The following is a 21,176-nucleotide window of genomic DNA, read 5'->3' as shown; positions in this document are numbered from 1 at the left end:
ACCGAAAAAGAAAATGAATAATGAAAAGCGTCTATGCCCCAGTGTTACCTGCTGAGCTATCACCGGTTCTGTAGAGGTACCGAGAGATATGAAAATGAAACACAAATTAGACAGAGCAGACAAATGTCCGGAGTTGAACTACGTAGGTTTGATTGACATAAGACTACAGGAGAAACAATTTGAAGCAGTAGCGTGGAACCTACCCAGAACGTCACCTACCATACGTCGGTGTCGCTAATTGAACAGGGCTAGCTGAGTAAGAAGAAACGAACACTCAGTACCGTGGATCCCAAAGGTCATAATACTAACGCTTTACACGAGCTGCGTTCGTCTTCTTCTGTGCGCGCTGTCGCAGAATATCCCTATCAACTGGGAAGAAGGGATCGAGTGGTCGCTGGATCTGCGCCCCGTGTGCGTTCCTCTCGTAGATGATCATGAAAGCATCCTCTAGCGGGGGCGGCTTATAAGCTTGCCGCTGCGCCCACTCCATCTTTCGACGCAACAAGACATCCTTCTGAAACCAATCGCAAACCCACTGGGAGGGAATAGCATGAATGCTGGCCACGATAGCTGTCGCATTGGGGCTAAGATACCATTTTGCACCGCGAAACTCGCGTGGATCCAAGAGTGGCCAGTTGCGATGGCGTCCAGCCACATCCCGCGATGTGAACTGGGCGCTCGTACGGCCCTCGAACTCATCGAGTAGCTTATTTCGCTCAGCCTCTGTACCGTATTCCTCCAATTGAACGGAGCACAGAGTACGGAAACGGCCCTTATCATCCGTAGCGCTATTCGTCGGGTTAAGGACACGGCCGATGACACTCTTTTCCCATGAAAACCCCAATTCAGCATGTTTATCGCTCTTGGACCATAGTGGTTCACCGCCACGACCACCAAGCCAGAACTCGTAAGCATGCGCAACTTCGTGGCCAAGAGTTACAGCAAAGGTGAGCAAGGCCCTATATCGCTCGTTAACGGTCGAATTAGCCGCATTGGAATTTCGAAAATATACCTGAAAGCAGTCTTTCATCACAATGACCGGGCAGGCATATCCGGTGCGAGAACGGATCGGTGGCCAATCTTCGTCTCGAAACTCGCAGAACCTAGGTTCGTCGTCTCTATTGGAGTAAGTAAGACCCCAAGCGGATATGTTCCAGTTGGGAGGACTCCACATGAAAGTGATTACTTTGCCAAGTTCTCGTAAGTTCGATCTCACCCTAGCAACTGCTTCAGGAGAAGTAGAATATGGCGTTGGTGCGATGTACACGCCCGAAGAGCTACGACGGCGCTCGCCGAAGGTCAGATGGCTGAACCAAAGCAAGGGATATTGTTCAGTGAACAGCATGGAGACTAGCTGCAGAGCTGGCTTCAGGTCTTGGAAAAATTCGTGCGTATGTTGACCTCGGCCTATAGCCCAACGCTCTATGAACATTGGAAGGACATCGTTCGTCAGGGACGGGGGTGGCAAGTATGGGTCTTCTCGGTACACATGCCACTCAAATTCTTTCAGGGTATCTATGAGAAAACGATCAACAGAGTTTCCGCGAGACATGGCCATGTTTGAGTATCCTGGAGTTAGTCTATGTTCTGGGGGTTATCTGCTGAGTGGGAAAGACTTGGCCCTAGATATGAGCATGCGATGATAGGACTGTGTTCATAGTGAATCGGCTTGTGTACGTACACAATGTTAATGACACGGAAGGCGGCCACATTGTATGCGCATGTGGTGATTCTCAGTGTGTCACGAGATGAGCGTTGTCAACCAGGTCGAGTAATCCAACATGTCGTAGGTGACCTATATAGACATAGTAGTAAGCCGTATATTCTTTTGTGCTCTCCACTTTGTAAGAGCTAAAAGAATGTTGATGGAAATCCTCAGAACTCACAGCAGTGTAAAGCATTAGTGACTAATTCGCGTCATGAAACCACCCCACCCATGACGAGCTTGAAAGTTGTCACACGTATACCTGAGTGTTAGACACGTCGTCTTGTGTGAGAGAATTTGCGAATTCGTGGTCGGTCATGTGATGCGCGTTATCTTCGTGATTATCCTCGCGACACATTGGACTTTTGCACTTCACTTACACCACATCAAAACATTTGCTGATTTCGCCAGTCGGCATCACGAACCGTCCCGCGAATACACGTCTACTGACCCCATATTAATAAGGTTTGCCGTAATTTAGTCTAGTAATCACCATTTCGCTAGCGGCCTTGGAGGAATCACCCGCTGCTCCTCAGGGCCAAGCATGAAGGTTCGGCGGGGAGAATATGGGCCCAAGAGCTTCTTCTGGACCTTCCTAGTTGCAGTCTTTGGCAGCTCGCCGCTAACAACGCGCAAGGCTGTTGGTAGCTTGTACCCGGCTAGTCTGTTGCGGAGGTCTCGCCGCAAATCGTCAATGGTCAAGATGTACTCCGTGTTGCAGTAGGTTTTCAGAAACGTGTCAGTCAGGTCCTCATCTTGTAGCAGGATAAGGGCCGCCATCCGCTGTTCCAAACCATTGTCGTCGACACCCGCCATGACCTCGGCAATGTACAGCAATCCTAGTAGCTCCCGCTCGATACAAGGCAGAGATCTTGTATCCTCCAGACTGTATAATGTCCATAGATGCCCGGCCGACGATGTAATAGTACTTTCCTCCTCTCCGCGCGATGTCGCCCGTTCGAAGTAGTCATCTTCAGCAGTTTCGGGTCATTCAAGTACTCAGCGGACATATGCTAATGGCTGCTTAGCGACGTTGTTTGTGACTATCACATTACTTACTTGGACTCTTCACAAGCACCTCGCCTCGGTCGCCAACAAAGAGCCTGACGTCAATGCCACTCGCAATCTCAGTTACAGGCCTATCAGGGGCCTTCTTATCCTCTAGGTGCACTTTGAAGATGGCAATAAACCCGGTTGCTCTATATCGCTGCACGATCTTCTTCTGCATAAGCATGGCCCAAAAGTCGTTCACAGGCTGAGGCGATGCTGACGTTCCACACAGACAGGCGCGGAACCGCCTAGCCCCCGCAGCGTATCTTGCTAGTTCCTCAGGTAGCTGTTTCAGGATACGCTAAGAGTACCGTCTCATGCGCATATATATAGTCGGCACGCCCGAGACAGTCAGCCGTCGCCAACGGTGAATGGCACCCTGTTTCCACCGCTCCCACATCCATACCTCGTCGACACTGCCGCTGGGGAACTCGATACGGCTACCGGGAATGAGAAAAGTTGATATCCACTCCAGTTGCGTGATGCACTGGCAAACCATGAAGCAGGACATCGTCGTTGGTCAGTCTGTAATGGTCAGCTACAGACAGCGCACAGTCAAAGATGAACGCCCTCCTCATGACTGCACCTCTCGGTGGCCCTGTCGTGCGGCTTGTGAATTCTCACGGCGGCAGGTCCGTTCTTTTCTGAGGGGCGGTCCGACGAAATGAGTATGTCCGTAGGATCAAGTGTGCGACTGTAGGTGCAGGGTCCGACTGGCACGCGTCTGAACACAATGCGTCTTCAAATCAAACGAGTTGACAAGAACGAGCGACGCCCTGGATTTTTCAACCAAGTAGGCAGCCTCCTCACTCGTTGCGCTGGGGTGATGGGCACTGCCGCCGCGCCAAGCACAAAAACTGCCAGTTGCCACGCTCGCGGTGTGTAAATCATCTCTTCTTGAAGGCGCCCCCCAGTGTTGCGGTATCGACCGTGATCGCGATGGGTTCTCGAAGCGCGAGCATGTCAGAGAGTAGCTCAAAATGGGTACGCAGCGTTGGACCCGCATACCAGAGTAGCCGACTGAGAAGAGGATAGTACGTGTCAGCATGAAGTCATACTTGGGGTAAGAAACTGGAGCGTGGGGTGTGTTGTACCGTGTTGGGGAACCATGAAGGGCCAATCTTCCATGGTGATGCCGCGTCGAAATCATACGAACATCAGCCTACTCGCCTTTCGCACCATGCTCTGGTATGCTGCAGTGCCTGGCCTTGAGTGCCTATGTAGGTACACGGAAAGGATGAATCGATTGCAGTGGTCATGGCTCTTGATGGCAAAAGTCGGTATTTGTGCATCTTGCCAGGACATGGCGGGGAAGGAGCTACCCTGAGCTTTACCCCGCAAACACAAACAACCCTCACCGTCCGCGGAACCAGCTCTGCGAGGCTACGGACTGGTCGTCACGTCACGGGATCACCATACTGCATACTCAAGCTTCAGAGGATAGCCAGAGCTGAGAAAACACCCGTCTTCGCTTTCTGTCGCTTCTGGTATAGCTCTTCGTCGATGCGCGACCTGTCTCCGCGACTTCTTCGCATGGTGAAGACCCCCCAGAAAGATCCTATCACTCCAGGTATAGCTGACAGCAAACAAGTCTACGAAATCATCTCAGCCATCCCGCTATTGTCTAACCCCAGTCAGTCGGGCATTACATCCTCAACCTCGTTATCGTCACTTAAAGCAATCGCCCGTTGCGCCGCACCCCGTCACCGGCAGCATCTCCGGTGAGTAAGCCTCACTTGGTGACTGCTGCTGTAACCGATATCTCCACTCCCTGCATGCTTCACTGCGTGACTCTTCAGGGAACGAACCTGGCTGGCCAGTCACATCAAGCTTGCTGGAATGTCTCTTCATAAAGACGGGATCCTGGTGGTCCTGCAGTGTCGACCGAGCCCGTTCGCAGACAAACAAAGGCCATTGATTGCGTGGCACACCGTCTAAGCGCAAACCAGAATCCCCAAAAGAGTTACACGCCTGCATCTGACAGACTCAATATCTGCAGTAGCGCCGATTGCTCGAGTTGCAGCTGCACACGGCTGGCAGGGCCGCCACATACAAACCGTCTTGCCCATTGGGTTCGCATGCTTCTAGGTCGATCGCCTGCTAACCGGTGTGTTGCTGGCATAGAGTCCGGTCTTGACCCACTAGCCGACGGGCCACCCGCGACGTGTCTCCCTAGAGGGCTTGTCGTCAACGATGACGCATCTCTGCTTACACTCACTCGAGCTCTCAAGGACGTACAGGACTTCACCGCCGTCTATTTCAGTTCTATTTGTAGCCTTGTTGACCAGAGACGCGGTTGCCTCGTACAAATGCGCCTGATATGGTGCTCGGACACAGGCTTCCATGTGCCTGGTAGTAGGAACTGCGCATTACCTTGCATGAGGCGTCGGTGCCACACCCAATATGGCTGTCTGACACCATGTACGCGCTCTCCGTATAGGACGGTCGATTGGCCGTATGCTTGTTACATTGCGAAGGTGGCTTTGTCTCGATCACTCATAGGTCAAAGCTAGCCCAAAGAGCAACGCGCGAGCGAGCATCTGCGGTCCTGTGAGTGCCATGCTGTGCCGCAGTCCTTGTCGGCAACCGCAGGGACGTGGATGCTTACCAGGATCTGGATGTCATAATCGCCATCATTGATCTGTTTTCAGTTTGTTGTCGCCTGACCTCCCGCTCCAATGAATGCGCGGCAGCCGAAAAACAAAGGAAAGTCCACGACACGCTTTTATCCTTTCCATCCCAAGGCGGTGGACACGTTTTCCAACGTTCGCGAAGCGACGGCTGCATTGCCCGCTTCCACGACGTCTAGTACCCAGGCACGGTCAACAAGGCGACGGGGGGATGCGGCAAGCAACGTCTGGCGCATTTCAAGAGCATGGGTGTGATCCTCAAATAAGCCAGGCTAAGCCGGGGAGTCCGGCTAGAGATATGCCTCATTCAAATGTTTCCACAAGTGTCATAGTTGGATCCTAGCGCACTCGGCCCGTTTCCAAGAGTGGGCCATTGCCGCGCTCCCGTTACACAGACGCACTCAAGAGGACCATGCGGTGAAGGGATAAATGACATCTCGTGCTTCACCTGCTGCGTGTTTGCTCACTCAAATTCACGGTATGTGTGACTGATTCTCGTCAATGTATATAGCTAACTGTAGTAGGACCGTCATGTCTTTAAATTTCCCCCTCGTATTGCGCAAGCCCCAGCTCCTTGATCACCTCGGCAGTAGCGCTTCTCGCATATTCAAGATGATTGTTAAATCAGAAAGCCCGCCACCACTGCGTACAAAATCATTCCATCTCTCCTTCGTGGACCAAAACGTGGTTCGTGTCTATACACAAACGTTGTCTGTCTTTCCAGTAGGTTTTCCCGACTTTGACATTAGATGATACAGCCATGATTGACTAGTTACGGTGTAGTTTCCAGACCATAATGAAGCAGAGGCTGCCATTCAGGCGCTTGGTGATGGACTGCGCCTCACGCTGCAGAGATTCCCGTTCCTTGCCGGCACCCTGAGTCTCTCCGATCGCGCCGCGGGCACCCTTTCTCTGCAGTATCCAGCAGAAGTATCGAACGAGGAGATGAGCAACATATTCCGGTCAAAACAGATCCCCTTCCATGAAGAAAGCTTTCCACACACGTACGAGCAGCTCAAACGAGATGGCATGCCGCCAAGCGCGTTCAAGAGCGCCATGTTCGTACCCGAAGATTTCGCCAATTACCCTGGCATTCCGCCAAGTGGTGAGGGGAAGGTCGACTTCGGAAGGAGCGATGCGCCAGTCATGAGAGTACAAGCCTACTTCATACCTGGTGGACTTGTGCTATCCATGTACACGCATCACACCGTATTGGACTTTTCCGGTGTCGCTACCTTCTGGAGAGCCTTTTGCTCAAACGTATCCAGGATCTCAGGTAACGGAGAGTACGAAGACCTTGGTACTGTACCTTCCAGCATCATCGTTCGTTGCTAATCAGACCAGCCTCCACAAGCGTAGCCGAGGAACAGTCATCGCTACGATTAGCCATCGACGAGCAGGGTTCGTCCGACCCTCATAAGCGCTCAGCTGCCGATTGTTACTGCGACGGCACCTATTCATACCCCAAGACCTTACCAAAGGACACAAGTTGTACTCAACGACTCTTTGTTATCTCTGCAGCGCGCATTCGTGAATATCGGGATCAGCTACGACCGTATTTCCCTAAAAATACGCCACCAACACAGTGTAACGTTCTCGCGGCCCTAGTATGGACGCATGTAACCCGCGCAAGAGCAGCTCGCTTGACCAACAGTGGGTACACGGAAACTAACATCGGGATCGCGACCGATTTGCGAAGGAGGCAGCACCCTCCCGTTCCCGCGACATACATGGGTAACATGGCTCTTTTCTCAAAAGGCACGCTTGACATAGCAGATCTCACAGCTGAAGACCGGTGAGTTATTCCCGAAAACAGTCTCGTTAGTTGATTGCACTTGACGTCGCATTGATCTTTGCGACTTAGATCTTGAGTTACTTAGCTGACAAACCACGCAGTGTAACCCAGGACACCATCCTCCACGTCATAAGGAAGATCAAGGATACGATTCTGGCAGTCAACGACGACTGGATAACCCGCCACTTGACGTTCTTCAAGTCGATCAAGCAGATCACCGACACGGAGTGCGCGCTTGCCCTGTCCTTTGGCTCAGATATCTACATTACATCGTGGCTGAATTTTGGTGCGGACCTCCACTGGGGTATACCTGGTACAGATTTGGACAAGAATTCCCTTGCTGGTCGACCCGAATTCATCAGGCGATCTTACGGACCCGGTGACGGGGGCATGATTTTCCTTCCGCGGAGAATACAACCTGCAAAAGACGTCGAAGCACCTTTCGAAGTACTGGTACGACTTGCCGAGGAAGACATGGACCGCTTATTGAACGAAGAAGGTGGTTTAAAGTCTTGGGCGGATGCGGTGATCGAATAACTGTTACGTCGTGACGGCTACCAGCATGTCGATGACAGGCCTTACAAGGCTATTTCGTGCAGCGATGCACCACTTGTTGATGACACCCTTTCAAAGTTATATGCATCTTGGAGTATCAGGTTATTGGGTATGCTTATCGGTGTTTTCTTGGTAACGACTTGGGTCTGGAAATCTGATATCCTGTACAAATAGCTGCTTTTGGGAGGTATCTGGCTTGGTTCAAAAGAGCGACTCTCCTACCTCGGTATTTTGTGTTACTTGAACCCCCTATGTTCCCTTTGTCCTTGTGCAGGCGGCCAATCATCACATTATCACTACTTCTATTAGAATATCTCACCCTTCTACTCGATCTACTACTACTATATCTTTTGAAGATAGTTTTTGAGTTACACACCGAGGCAAAGATATCCTGGTATAATCGCACACGAAGGCAAACAACTGACTCGGGTCAAAGCTCAAGATACCAAGAATTGCCCCCGCTTTGCTGGCTCTACCGAGCGGACACCCCCGCATTACGAAGCGTTTCATCAACGCATCTGCGTAGTACTGTACAAATCAGCTCAAACACCAGCTCCTTCATATGCCGAGGCACGAAACGTAGAGATATGTCTACGCGTTATTCCGGCTAAGATTCTTCAGTTTCATAGCGCATATGATGTTTGCTTATTACTGCTCTTAACGAACATTGTCACTTCAAGACGCCTCTTTCGCTTCTCTGTACACGATCTGCGACCCCCTGTCGAACTTCGTATCCGCCCGATCACACTGCGAGGAATCGAACAATCGAACCGACCATGCCAGACCTTAGCAATCGCCTCGAGCCCTGCCCATGCTAGCACAGCAGCACTCTAAGCCCGGCAAGACAAGCCAGCCATTGACATCCCTCAACTCGCTCAGCACCTGCTCGGTCGCAATGGCTTTATCGAGCGACAATAGAAGGCACCCATAGTGTTAAGCAAGGAAATGTTGTTCAACAAGGGTTAGCAGCTGTCACGACCGGGGAGGTATCATCTGGGCTTAGCGAGGGCGAAGACTGAGATGATGAAACGAGCTCGTACTTTCTGCATATGGGCATGTTCGGTGAGCGACGTCGAAAGTAGACATGGCATGCATGACTTGTGTAACTGGGGCGTCAAGCTGACAAAGTCCTCCATGCAGTGACAACAGTACGCGAACAAGCCTCCGCGGAACAGCAAACATATTGGATACCCAGGACCCTGAGCTATCATATTATTGGTTGCTATGCGCAGACGGAGCTCGGCCATGCAATTAGTATGAGAGCCTTGGAGACGACGACGACGACGACGACGACGACGACGAAATGGGATCCGACCAAGAAAGAGCTCTCAATACACAGTCCGTATCTCACGGCGAGTAAATGGTAGAATAGCATCATGCGCAGAAATAGCTACACATGCTGTACGTCACCCTGAGCACGCCCTACCTGTGTCACCGGCTCGCGAGCCTAAAACCTGGAGTCTATCGATTTGGCTAACGCCTCTGTAGATCGTAGTCGCACAGTTCCTTTTGCTAAAGCCCAACAAAAATCCTCCTGACCCACTTACCGATGCCGACTACGATGGTCACGGCCCGCAGGCCTTCATCGTTGCAGATACGAGACAAATAAACACACCAGCCGCTCCCGGGCACCGCTGTGGGCGACATCGGTCCGAAGTATGAGTATGCGTTGATGGATAAGGGTTATATGCTTTTTGACCACTTCGGAGTCCCTCGGTCGGCTATGCTGAGTAGGTATGCAGGAGTCTCAGAGGGTACCGGCACGTTTCATGCGGACTGGACATCCAGTGATGTATGTAAGCGTGCAGATAGCCATGCACGCAAGACTAGTCCTCGTACGTGCTATGACGGTCGCAGTACACTACTGCTTCGCCCACATACGACGAGGTGAAAGTCCTCGACTATCTCACCGTGCAAATCCGTGTCCTCCTGCTCCTTACAACGAACAAGCTCTACTACTAGCTGCGGCAAATTATAGAAAAATGTAACTCTAGCTGCTGACGGCATTGAAACGTGTCGGCGCGCAATGGGCGGGCACGGCTTTGGCGGTTCTAGCGGCTTTGTCAGTCTGAACGCCGACTACCTTTCTAAACCGATAGTGGATTGGGGATAACGGGGTGATCACGCAACAAGTCGTCGCATACCTCATCAAGAAAATAACCGATAAGGTCGCCAACCCAGATCGACCGCCCATAGACCCGACGGATGGCTTCTTTCAATTCTACCTGCATAACCGCAGCCATAGGGTTTCGCAGAGCGCTGTAAAAGGAAACGGAGATGTAGATGACCAGCACATACTGGACGTATCCAATAGCACGCAGCAGAACTCTGGCCTACCGCGCATACCAAGCCAGAAGTAGTAGAGAAGAAACACTGGAAAATACTCATAAAACAGCTGTACAACTTAAGTCGGACTTACTCGGAGCAAATCCCTGTTACAACCTGCTATAACTCTTTCTCCTCCACGACTACGACCCTTTTGGAACCTACCCAGCTGTGCTTCGAGTGTGTTTCTGGCTCTACCCATTCTACACAGAAGACACATACCTCCGTCATTCACGATGGCAATCGCTCCATCCGTGCAGTCTGTGTACGGCCTGCAAGATGCGATTCTAACCTTGATGAGCGAGCTGCGGCTGCACGCGGTCAGATTAGTAGATGCATGGTCGATCCTGACTGATTGCTAAACAGCGCGATGGAAGGGCATGATGGTACGGTATACGAGGAGTTATTTGACATGGGCGCATCAGCGGTATCCGTTGAATAGCGTGACGTTCATCATAGATTGGAAGAGGGAAGAGATTCTGTTGGCGAAGCTGTAAGGTAGAAGGGAAGGGCGCAGTACTCCTGCTATGACTGGAGCCCGAGGGACAGAATGCACCGTTTAGCTTAGTCTAGAGCGTAGCTATCAAATGCGCGAATCGAAGGTTTTATTTTGGTGTTGCAGTTAATTCCGCGCGCCGTTGAACGCCAAGGTCTTGGAATTCTGTTCCTGAGTCAGCACTAGCAAAACGTTCTTTCGCCTCCAATTCGGGCATGCAGGGCGTTGTCGGTCACAGCCCAATGTACATTATACCAACTTTCGTATTCAGCCTTTCTGTGCGGTATCGAATCTACCAGCTATTGGAGCCTCGACTGGAGGCCATGCGATTATAGAGCTTTGGCGTCCAATTACGCACGTGCGGATGCTCTGCAGATTCAGGGACACCCCGGAACAAGCAAGCGTCGCGACAAAGGAGTCGAAAGAGAATTTAATAGCCAAGCTTGGAGGTTCGCGGTATGGTATACCCTCCCGAACACCAGCTACGTGTGCTACCCATTGTACTTCGCATATACCCTGTCTAGCCTCTTCATTCGACTATCTTTTTTATACCCCTTATTCCCTTCATACTCACAAAGCATGTCCTATCGGGGGCGGCCCAGTAAGGGCTGCGAGTCATGCCGGGCTCGAAAAGTCAAAGTTAGTCACACGATTTATTACTCTATCAACACACACATCCCTTCCCCATCAATATCCCGTCAGTTCTTGCGGCAGTGGACTCGAGTTGGCATTGAGACATAGCCGTGCTGACTTTGTTACACTAGTGCGATGAGGCGAGCCCAGTCTGTGGTCGCTGTAGCAAATCAGGCCATGACTGCAAGTATAGGGATCAGGCAGACCTTCTTTTCCGAAACCAAACTGCTTCTGCTGCTCAGAAAGCGGAAGAATCGTGGAGGAAACGATCAAAGTCACATCAGCGGCGTGATATCAGCGAGGGTAGCACCAGCAACAACACCCCCCCGAGTGACAAGTCGTCGCCCTATGAACCTCTGAACGAACCGCCTTACCACGTGTCCGACGTAAACACATCTATCGTCCATTTCGATGAGCTAACCATCGCACCGAGAGTCAAGCCAGATATTCTCCGTCTGGCCTACGATCGATTTATCTACGATTTCGTCTTACCCAAGTCCCCAAACAGGCCGCCGGACCAGCCGTCTGATGCACTCTTTTCGTTCATTCCAATATTGTATGAAAATGCCGCCGAGGACTCCTGCTTAGCAACCGTTGTGAACGCTGTCGCTTACGTCAATTTCGCCAACAGGTGCAATGCCCCGCAAGCCGAGGCGCTAGCAGAAGAGTGCTTAGGGAAGGGCATTACCATGTTGTCCAAGGTTATCGCGGACAAAATTCTAGCAGGCACTAACGATACACTGTGCTCAGTCTACCTTATGGGCATTTACGAGGTATGTAGGCGTCAACTAATCGTCAACGACAGTTCTGATGTCCATATACTAGAATCTCACCATTCAACAACGCCAGGGCACGTTCATCGCACATCACCACGGTGCCAATGCGTTGCTTCAGCTCCGATCTATTAAGCAATACTATAGCGATTCAGTTTCTGCCCGCCTCTATGAGGTGGCGTACGCCCAAATGGTGATTACCCCCTTTATTTTCCTCACCTTGTTGACCGTCACCCACAGCTGATCGTGTGGCAACAGCTGCTTGGTAATATACAAGCTGGAAAACGCCCGCCGCTTCCTATGAGGGATGATGTCAGCGCTGAAGAAAACTCACCCAATCTCTACAACAACGCCGATTTCTTCATCATTCGACTCATTTGGAAAGAGGCTATGCTACATGCCAGATGGCAGGAAGTCAAACAAAGCCCCCATCCTCCTATCAACCGATCGAACTTGCAAGAGCTCTTACACGGTGCTCTTCATCTAGACAGCGAGTTTCAAGCCTGGGAAACCGCAATACCACCGACTTGGAGATATCGGATCGACCCTAACACCCCTGAAAACCGAGCTACCTTCGATGAAAGGTGGCAAAAGCTGATTCTCTTGAGTAGAGGCGCGCCAGAGGATATTCACTCATATTCAACTCTGAAACAATACTGGATGTGGAGTTTCTACCGCACTAGTCGAATCTTCCTACTGCGAGACCAGCTTGAGATCCTCAACTGGATGTTCAGGTTGCCAGAGCCAGACCCACTGATTGTTCAGACGGATGCGTCGCAAAAGGAGTCTGAGCCAACCACTACACCAAGTAAGCCTACCATTATGGGTCTGGATAACATGACATTACGCAATCTTCACTCCTCTGCCACTATAAGCATGATCAAAATGATCGAGGAGAGTTGCGCTGCAATCCTAAGCAGCTTCACTGTTCCAATATATTCCAAGACAATTGAAGATGTCGTGGGTATGAGAGGATACGTTTGCCTCTGGTCATTAGGGACCATGGATTCTGTTCTGGCAGCAGGCTTGGTCCCGGAATCAATGGCGCCCAACACTGGCGACTATTCACAAATGTCGCCTTTTTCTCAAACTGCGAGTTTTGCGTCACAAGCTCCCGTTGCGTATAGCACGGCTCCACATAGCATGCAATCAGCGGAACAGAGCCCGTATGGAACAAACCCACAGTTCCCTGAGCCATCTAACCTGCTGCCGCCTGAACACCACTACTCTTCACCATCAATATCAACATCGCAAGACGCTTCGCACTTCACCCCACCTGCCGCGCCACCTACATTCGACCCCACGGCCACGACCGGTCACATCTTCAATGACAGCCCTGCACACCCATACGACCTCCCAGTCGACTTATCTGCCCTCGACATCAATGATACACCGAAGCAACTCGACGTGGCCGCAAAGAGAGAGTGGCTTAATAGCCTACTATACTATATCGGCACGGAGCTCGGTATCAAGAAGGCATTGTGTGTTCCAATCGTAGAGGGCTTCATGCCAAAGGTGAAGCCTAGGGTGGACGAGATCTTTTGCCGCTAAGTAACAAACAGTCGAAATGAAGGCAGTCTCCCACGAAGCGAAGCGATGGCTGTCCTGAACAAGTGAATGTCCTCGGCGAAAGAAATGGCGTTGCTGCATGGACAAAAGCATTTGGTAGCTCTACGTCTCGGTTATTATATCCTTTTCCTTGTATTTCACATCTAGCAACACAGCGAACATAAGGATTATTTGCAAGCTCGTTGGAGGGTTTGGTAGGGAGCGTGGTTTAGCAAGTCTTTGGATAAGACTCAAGGATAAGAATATATATAAGCAAAATTTAAAAAAAGACAATGCCTCTTTACTCTCATCGCAATTAAGACGTGCAAGATTGGGTAGAAAACATGGGAAGTGGGCATCCAAGCCTACGATTGGCCAGCCCTACGCTTACATAAAACCCCACATCCACATCTCCAATCGGCACAAGCCACACCTTCAATCACCAAACTTTCAACCTCCACCACCAACAACGACAGTAGCGATCCCGTTTCCCTAAGTAAAGGTCAATCATCAAACCGGGGTTACCGAATTCACGCTGAAAGAGTACTGCCAGTCCAGAAAGCGTTCAGGAAGGGAGAAAAGAGCAGGAACGAAACTTTAAAGGCGAGACGAGGCAACACGACGAAAATGGATATCCGCGTACTACGACCGTCTGACATACCGCATGTTCAGCTTGCGAATATCACGAATCTGCCCGAGAATTACTTTTGCAAGTACTATCTATATCATGCGATGAGTTGGCCGCAATTGAGCTATGTGGCTGTTGATGTAAGTTTTTACTTTGTCTGAATTGAGTCGTAATCGTCTTGGGGCAATGCAGTAGAAGAAGAAAGAGCAGGAAGCAGAGCAGGGGTTCCAAAATAGCATAGAAGCGTCTAAGAAAAGGGAAGAGCCAAGGAGTACGAGTATGCATTTACGAGAAAAGAAAGCCCACGTGACTGTATCAGACAGTCTGACGGCGCCCTTTCTTTCCGCTACGATACCTACATGCCCTGGAGGAAACATGCATACATGCACAAAGCAGACACACCCCTTCATCACCCAGCTAACCCATCCTTCTTAAAAGGTCTCACGCCCTCCCAAAACCCCCTACGACCCGCCCAAAATCGTAGGCTACGTCCTCGCCAAAATGGAAGAAGAGCCCACCGACGGCGTACAACACGGGCACATCACCTCCCTCTCCGTAATGCGCACGCACCGCCGGCTGGGTCTCGCAGAGAAACTCATGCGCCAATCTCAACGCGCCATGGCCGAGACGTTTGCCGCGCACTACGTCTCCCTGCACGTCCGCATGTCCAACACGGCGGCTCTGCACTTGTACCGCGACACGCTGGGTTTCACCGTGGACAAGGTCGAGGCCAAGTACTATGCTGACGGCGAGGATGCGTATAGTATGAAGATGGAGTTGGCGGATCTCAAGGAGCAGTTGAGGGATGAGGAGGAGGCGATTTTTGGGTCCGAGGGTGTGGATGAGGGCGAGGGCGTGGGGAGTGAGGGCGCCAAGGAGAAGGCTGCTGCGGCGAAGAAGCAGAAGGTCAAGGTGGGGCGGGGGAGAGGTGTGGTGGATTTGGTGGAGAAGAATGAGGCGTCGGCCACGGCGGCGGCGGCGTAGAGGGGCTTGAGAATGGGATTGGATGATGTGATATCATTCTTTCGGAATAGATGTATGGCACGCATACATACGATGTAAATCATGTTCAGCATTGATGGGGTGAAAGGGGTAGTATGATATTATACTGCACCGCATACAGCAGCTTCCAATCGACGCCTAATTTACACTATAGCCAGCTGCTCGCTCACTGGTGGACGCTAATGGCTCCAACACCAGGACTATGCTAAAGCTATGCAAAAAACTCCTCGTTTCGTCTCTCTTGTGGATATCATAGTAGTCATGAATCATACGCCTTGGTCAAATCTCATCTCTAAATGGCATCATGTCACATTATATCAGTCCACCCAGAACCACTTTGCCCACACCACCAACCTCACTCTTCAACCCAGCTCGACAGCTCTCCTCAAACTCGCGCACCACGCCAGCTAAGATGATCTTACGCACCCTTGCATCCGCCTTGTTGAAAAGGTCGCCCACCATGCTCGGCACGCCAGCACCCGCACTGGACACGCTCTCCGGTGTATTGAGCATGGACAGGATCTTTGTGTAGCAATCGATGAGAACGTCGCAGAGCGTGGCAAAGGTGCTGAAGAAGTCGGGATCGAAAGGGAGAGATGGGGTCTGGAGGTATGTGTAGGATTCGTTGGGGAGGAGGAGGTCGTCATTGGGCGGCGTCTCCATGCTGGAAAGGTCGCCCGAGAAGCTGCTGCTCGGTGTCAACATGGGAAAATCGCCGGCCGCACTGCTGCTCCGCCGCCCCTTGCTTCCCATGTTCAAATTCGCGCGCTTGAACATCTGCGGTAGTCTCGCCCTACTCAGACTAGACGGTGTGCTTCCATCAGTGGGGTGGATACTCTGGTATTGTTCAAACTCCAGCAAGAGGGCATTGAGGGCTTTGAGGTAGTCGGTCGGCGAATTGGCATTAAGGTCGAGGATGGAGGGGAGGCTAAAGCCAAGGAGCAGGTAATGGGTTGCGCGGCGGGAGGCATTGCGTGGCATAAACGAGGGGAGGCGCGTGAGGTCTGATTTGGCGAAGAGGAGCGTGTTGAACCAGTATATGCGGCCTTCGTGTCTGCGAGAGATTAGCATGTTTGTGTATAGTGGAGCCACGAGAGGCGTACGCTTTTCGCAGGTAATCCAACGTCGATATTCGTTTCGATGCTAGCTCGTGTATGTGCTGGAAGATGATGTGGGGGTTTGCGCCGTTGGGTGTAGGGAGAGGTGCTGCGGGCGCTAGCCCTCTGTTTGACTGCTGGTTTGCTTGTAGGATCTCCTTTTGTGTGGGCGGGTGCCGCAATGGCATGGGCACCGCCATGGCGAAGGGTGTCTTGGGCTTGTCGACGGCACTGAGGGGGCTCTTCTCGTACGCCTGGCCCCCGCCTTCAGGCTTCACGTTCTCACTGCTCTTTTGCCTGTTCCGTGAAAAAGTGGGTATGGAGAGGGCGGGCAGTGAAGGCTGGGAGTTGGCATGTCAGTGCGTGTCTCCTCCTGTGCGGTTTATATATGGGCCTCACGTACCGCAGTGGCCATTGCTTTTTCCGGTGAATAGGTCAGGGCCATGTTGGCCGAAGGAGTCCGCCTATGCGAGTGCGAGTCCCTACTGCCCAGTCGGACGCCCAAGCTGCCCCCTTCGGTGCTGGCTGAGCCTCCTGTGCCGGCGGATGTATTGGTGCGAAGCGAGGCGCTGCGCGATGTCGGCAATTGCGCGCCGATGTCCGTGAGGGAGGTCGCGATGCTGTGTCTGCTGGCCTGTCTGCGCTTCTGTGGCGTAGTAGGCACTCTGGGAGGGGAATCGTATTGGTTGGGGACAAGAGGGGGGGTGTCTAGCTCGGTGTTGGGGGTGGCTGTTGTCGACGAGGATGCGGTGCGTGAGACGGAGGATCTGGAGGGCTTGTGTCCCTTGCTCTTTCCGCCGAAGAAGGAGGGTCGACGCGAGAAGAGGCCGGTGGAGGGGGAGGTGGTGTTGTTGTTGGTAGTATCGGCCATAGTGCATGTAGGGGCTCCCAGTAGAGCGGTGCGGAGCAGCACTACCGAGCGATCAGGGGCTGTTTCACGTCACAGGCCCGTAGCCGTAGACCCCTCCAGCGCGGGCCGGCATGGCATGGCAGCGTAGTGAGATACCGTAGTTTGTTTGTAGATTATAGAGGAGCGAGCTGCGCCAGGTTTATGAGAGATGCTGTATGCGACAGAGAGACGGGCTGCGTCGGGCCTGTGTCCCTTCGCGGCTACAGCTGACGATGCGACGCCAATGAGGCCTTACCTGTCCCCGACGCAGGAACAATTGCTGGCGCCCGGAGCCCTCCCACGTCCACTCATGGCGCCGCGTAGCCACACACCCCCTGCCACCACCGCCAGCAGCTATCCTCGAAACTCTCCCTATGCTCCGACACCATTCAACCATCATCTAACCCCACGCCCTCTCCACCAGCTTCCCACAGTATTGGCCAGCAGCCCCGCGGTACCCCAATACGTCATGCTCCGCCGACAGAGCGCAAGAGTACGATGCGCGCCCCCTCCCCAGCACGCAAAAAGCAAACATCTAATGGCCCAAATAGGGAGAGTGGATTCCCTCGGACGGCCACTGGCCCGTAGACCCACAGGAAGACGTCCCTGTGTCGCAGGACCGCATATGGGTGGACGGCTGTTTCGACTTTGCCCACCACGGTAGGCTTGTCTCAGCCACTGAAGCTCTCTTCATAGCTCATCACCCCACTAGGACATGCGGGCGCTATGCTCCAGGCCCGCCAGCTGGGCACTGAGCTGCTCGTGGGCGTGCACTCGGATGAGGCCATCCTCGAGAACAAGGGCCCAACCGTAATGCGCCTGGACGAGCGGTACGCAATCCACCTTGGCATAGGAGAAAGCAATGGCAGCTAACAACCATATAGTGTCATGGCCGTCGAAGCCTGTCGATGGGCTACGAAAGCGATCCCAAGAGCACCCTACGTGACTTCGCTACCATGGATCACACACTACGGCTGCCAATACGTCGTGCATGGCGATGACATCACGTCCGATAGCGACGGCAAGGACTGCTACCGCTATGTCAAGGCCGCAGGAAGATTCAAAGTCGTCAAGCGCACCCCAGGCATCTCGACGACCGACCTCGTAGGCCGCATGCTGCTGTGCACAAGGTCACATTTCATACAATCGCTGCAGAAGTGGCTCTCGGGAGACGAGGGCCCAGGTGGCGAGGCGGAGCGCTTAGAGACTGGGCAAGCCATGTTGCAGCGCATCAAAGACTATGCGACGGACGCGACAGGTCGTGCGCCTGGTTGTGACGTCTGGTACTGGCATGCTTCTCGACCCGCCAAGCTACGGAGGACGACTACCAGTAACACGACGAGCGAACAGCAGCATCGGCCAGGCACCATTCGCCAGGAATCATCCGCCTCGCAGCTTGGTCCCGTGAAAGAAGAAAAGGGCACCTTCCACGAGTTAGTACAAGGCAAAGGAGTAAGGCCAGGCCAAGTGGTCGTCTATGTGGATGGAGGATGGGATCTGTTCTCCTCTGGACACATCGAGTTTCTCAGGCTAGTCACGCAGTCGGAGGAAAACGCCGCAAAAGCACGGGGTTGGTACACGGAAGAGGCCAAGAAAGAACGAATAGAAAAGGCCGGCGAAGACTACGGCCCCGTCTTCCTCGTGGCAGGTATCCACGAAGACGAGGTCATTAATCACTGGAAAGGCATCAACTACCCCATCATGAACATCTTTGAGCGCGGTCTCTGCGCGCTGCAGTGTAAAGTAAGCGTCTCTTCCACTCTCAACTTGGCTCCACCCACTAACAAACCCCAGTACATCCACTCCGTCGTATTCGGCGCCCCCTTCTCGATATCGAAAGCTTTCCTCCTGACCCTCCCCTACAATACTCCCCAGAACCCCACACTACCCTCCACTCCCACCACCGGCAACACCCTACCGCTCGTCTACCACGGCATCACTTCTTTCATGCCACTCACCTACGACCCTTACGCCGTGCCCAAGGCCCTGAAAATATACCGCGAAATCGCTAACCACGAGTTCCAAAATGTAAACTCTGCTGAGATTGTGGCGAGAATCATGAAGGGTAGGGCCTTGTTTGAGGAGAGGCAGCGGAAGAAGGGAGAGAAGGGCGTGGGCGAGGAGGTGGAGAAGTTGAGGCAGGAGTTGGAGAGGGAGCAAAGAAGGAAGGAGGTGGAGGGGCAGTTTGGTCTCTAAGATGGACGATCGAATACATTACGACTGTGCATAGAGAGTATATAGACCTGACGAGCGAGCCTATACTCGTTTTCATTCTTCTAAGCACATGCACATGCGCTTCTTTTTCAACTCGTGTGACTGTTTACATATACTCTAATCAATGGTCGTACAAGAAAGAGGGTGTGGAGCAGTCCGGCGATTAGCTTAGCGCTCTCTTATGTCCGACGCGTCTTGAAATTGGCGCGTCACTCCAAATTTCGTCACTACCGACTCGCATTTCACATGCCTGTCACCGGTCGTTCTAAACGCTAATATCAGTCTACAAAGGTTCTGGCCATGGCGAAGCCTAAGCGAATGAGCGATATGTTCGCATCATCATCTACGAGAGATGCCGACACAACAATGGCGACCGCTACGCCGCCGTATTCGAGCGAAGGGCCTACCCTCCCCGTCATCGGCCCAACTACTGAGCCGAGCGGGAAAGCGAAGGAGTCGAAAGCAGGGACGAAAAGGATAGCCCAAAGTCATACTTCCAACACCGACACCAAGAAGCAACCACAACCCCAACCCACAATTAACCCCGCCCTCTACAAACCATGGTCTCTCCTCCCTCCCTCACTCCTCAAGCTCGTCGAATCTCAAGCCCACCTACGGTCCACGCAGAATGTTATACCCGTTGTGTTCACGAGGAATCAGAATGTCAAATCGGGCATCAATCGGCTGAAGACGTATCTTGGAGCGTATAGAGACCCGGCTTCTATCATTGAGATGCCAGATTCGTTGAAGCAGGAGGATTTGGTGATTGCGGTGTCGGCACAGGGCCAGGGGACAACGAAGCTGGTCAGCATCGTGGATATGGTCAGAAGGATTGTGGCTCCAAGTGGGAAGGAGGATATAAACACTGGTGGGAAAGTCGAGACGTGGTGGATGTATACCGCGCTCGCGAGTGTCGAGACGGAGCGGAGGACTAACACTGGGGACAAAGAGGTGCAGGAGATTGCACGTGAAGCTGGAGAGACGCAAGAGTCACTAGAAGAGGAGGAGGCTTTCGAGCCGATGGTTATAGACGGGCAGGAGAGGGAAAAGGGAGTTGAGACGGTTCATAAACGGAAGGAGCCTGTGCTGACTGTTTGGTTGACGAGGAAGAAAATAGCAGCTTTCAAGCAAGCGTTTGGAGAGCAGTCGTTCACGGTTAAGATTCTGCAACAAGAGGAGGATTGAAGGTTATGCGACCTTGACCGGGCATAGCTCTGCCATGCCGGTCAACGAAAAGCAATCAACTAGATCATCCCAAAGTCACAAATTTCCATTGCCTCTCTTTGAGCGCCAGCCAGTCGACTTCAGGATACAGTGTGGCTCTCAAACGATATGCCACTCCTTCTCTCCACTCCACCGTCAAAACTATCAGATCTTGCGCTGGCCTATTGTCGTCAGTCCTACAAATTACGACCAACTCCTCGTCCTCCAATTTAGCAACACTAGTCCAGAAGTACAAGAGCCCCGGTCGGCGTTGCGACGAAGTCGTGTCTGTGGTCGCCAGAGCTTCAGGAAGCTGGCTCTCGGAGCCTTGCCACGGAAGGCGGTGCTGCGTGTGGCAGGCATGTGACTGCGATCCAACGTGTCTGTCTGGTTCTCTGATTGAAACGAGTGTTCCCTCAGCGTCCGATATCCAGAAGTCAATAACAGGAAGGAATTCATATCCAGTTTGATGAACATGTTTGAAAGAATACGCGTTACTTTGGAGAAAGGTGATCCACGGCGTTGTATCTCCACTGTTCCATGCCGCCCAGCTCCACGAGGGAAATGGAACCTCCTCTGTCCCACCGTTTGTTAAGGCCAGTCTTGTCCTAGCGTAATTCCTGGTTTGCTTTG

At 52.4% G+C, this 21,176-nt stretch overlaps 9 protein-coding genes across 9 annotated transcripts; 6 read left to right on the top strand and 3 right to left on the bottom strand.

Annotated features, from left to right (window-relative positions):
• Window positions 1–304: 304 nt before the first annotated feature.
• On the bottom strand, window positions 305–1,432 carry K460DRAFT_271163 (uncharacterized protein; the record flags this gene model as incomplete). Its single annotated transcript, XM_040927708.1, has 1 exon — window positions 305–1,432. The coding sequence occupies one exon, from the start codon at window positions 1,430–1,432 to the stop codon at window positions 305–307; it is 1,128 nt and encodes a 375-aa protein (XP_040792354.1).
• Window positions 1,433–2,194: 762 nt separating this feature from the next.
• Window positions 2,195–2,939, bottom strand: K460DRAFT_372213 (uncharacterized protein; the record flags this gene model as incomplete). The annotated part of the gene is made up of 2 exons (XM_040934491.1): window positions 2,195–2,544; window positions 2,765–2,939. 2 exons carry the CDS (start codon window positions 2,937–2,939, stop codon window positions 2,195–2,197), a joined length of 525 nt encoding a protein of 174 aa, XP_040792353.1.
• A 3,058-nt stretch (window positions 2,940–5,997) lies between these two features.
• Window positions 5,998–7,717, top strand: K460DRAFT_349941 (trichothecene 3-O-acetyltransferas-like protein; the record flags this gene model as incomplete). Its single annotated transcript, XM_040931455.1, has 4 exons — window positions 5,998–6,108; window positions 6,169–6,645; window positions 6,702–7,180; window positions 7,282–7,717. 4 exons carry the CDS (start codon window positions 5,998–6,000, stop codon window positions 7,715–7,717), a joined length of 1,503 nt encoding a protein of 500 aa, XP_040792352.1.
• Window positions 7,718–9,111: 1,394 nt separating this feature from the next.
• On the top strand, window positions 9,112–10,405 carry K460DRAFT_422042 (uncharacterized protein; the record flags this gene model as incomplete). Its single annotated transcript, XM_040938167.1, has 5 exons — window positions 9,112–9,136; window positions 9,231–9,391; window positions 9,478–9,570; window positions 9,714–9,797; window positions 9,835–10,405. The coding sequence occupies 5 exons, from the start codon at window positions 9,112–9,114 to the stop codon at window positions 10,093–10,095; spliced, it is 624 nt and encodes a 207-aa protein (XP_040792351.1). The 3' UTR covers window positions 10,096–10,405.
• Window positions 10,406–10,793: 388 nt separating this feature from the next.
• On the top strand, window positions 10,794–13,810 carry K460DRAFT_300146 (uncharacterized protein). The gene is made up of 4 exons (XM_040929824.1): window positions 10,794–11,195; window positions 11,321–11,962; window positions 12,015–12,155; window positions 12,221–13,810. Exons 1-4 carry the CDS (start codon window positions 11,136–11,138, stop codon window positions 13,511–13,513), a joined length of 2,136 nt encoding a protein of 711 aa, XP_040792350.1. The 5' UTR covers window positions 10,794–11,135; the 3' UTR covers window positions 13,514–13,810.
• A 153-nt stretch (window positions 13,811–13,963) lies between these two features.
• Window positions 13,964–15,110, top strand: K460DRAFT_300141 (N-acetyltransferase complex ARD1 subunit; the record flags this gene model as incomplete). The annotated part of the gene is made up of 2 exons (XM_040929823.1): window positions 13,964–14,278; window positions 14,577–15,110. Coding segments are annotated over exons 1-2 (675 nt in total), but the record flags the coding sequence as incomplete, so codon positions are not given.
• Window positions 15,111–15,452: 342 nt separating this feature from the next.
• On the bottom strand, window positions 15,453–17,108 carry K460DRAFT_270497 (uncharacterized protein; the record flags this gene model as incomplete). The annotated part of the gene is made up of 3 exons (XM_040927659.1): window positions 15,453–16,194; window positions 16,244–16,578; window positions 16,641–17,108. The coding sequence occupies 3 exons, from the start codon at window positions 17,106–17,108 to the stop codon at window positions 15,453–15,455; spliced, it is 1,545 nt and encodes a 514-aa protein (XP_040792348.1).
• A 487-nt stretch (window positions 17,109–17,595) lies between these two features.
• On the top strand, window positions 17,596–19,322 carry K460DRAFT_273205 (uncharacterized protein; the record flags this gene model as incomplete). The annotated part of the gene is made up of 5 exons (XM_040927860.1): window positions 17,596–17,619; window positions 17,678–17,786; window positions 17,839–17,956; window positions 18,011–18,869; window positions 18,921–19,322. 5 exons carry the CDS (start codon window positions 17,596–17,598, stop codon window positions 19,320–19,322), a joined length of 1,512 nt encoding a protein of 503 aa, XP_040792347.1.
• Window positions 19,323–19,640: 318 nt separating this feature from the next.
• Window positions 19,641–20,525, top strand: K460DRAFT_372207 (uncharacterized protein; the record flags this gene model as incomplete). The annotated part of the gene is made up of 1 exon (XM_040934490.1): window positions 19,641–20,525. One exon carries the CDS (start codon window positions 19,641–19,643, stop codon window positions 20,523–20,525), a length of 885 nt encoding a protein of 294 aa, XP_040792346.1.
• Window positions 20,526–21,176: the final 651 nt, after the last annotated feature.

This window comes from Cucurbitaria berberidis (assembly GCF_010015615.1).
Source record: "Cucurbitaria berberidis CBS 394.84 unplaced genomic scaffold K460scaffold_1, whole genome shotgun sequence".
Lineage (NCBI taxonomy): Eukaryota > Fungi > Ascomycota > Dothideomycetes > Pleosporales > Cucurbitariaceae > Cucurbitaria > Cucurbitaria berberidis.
The sequence above is the reverse complement of the archived record's forward strand: the minus strand, read 5'-3'. Positions and strand labels throughout refer to the sequence as shown.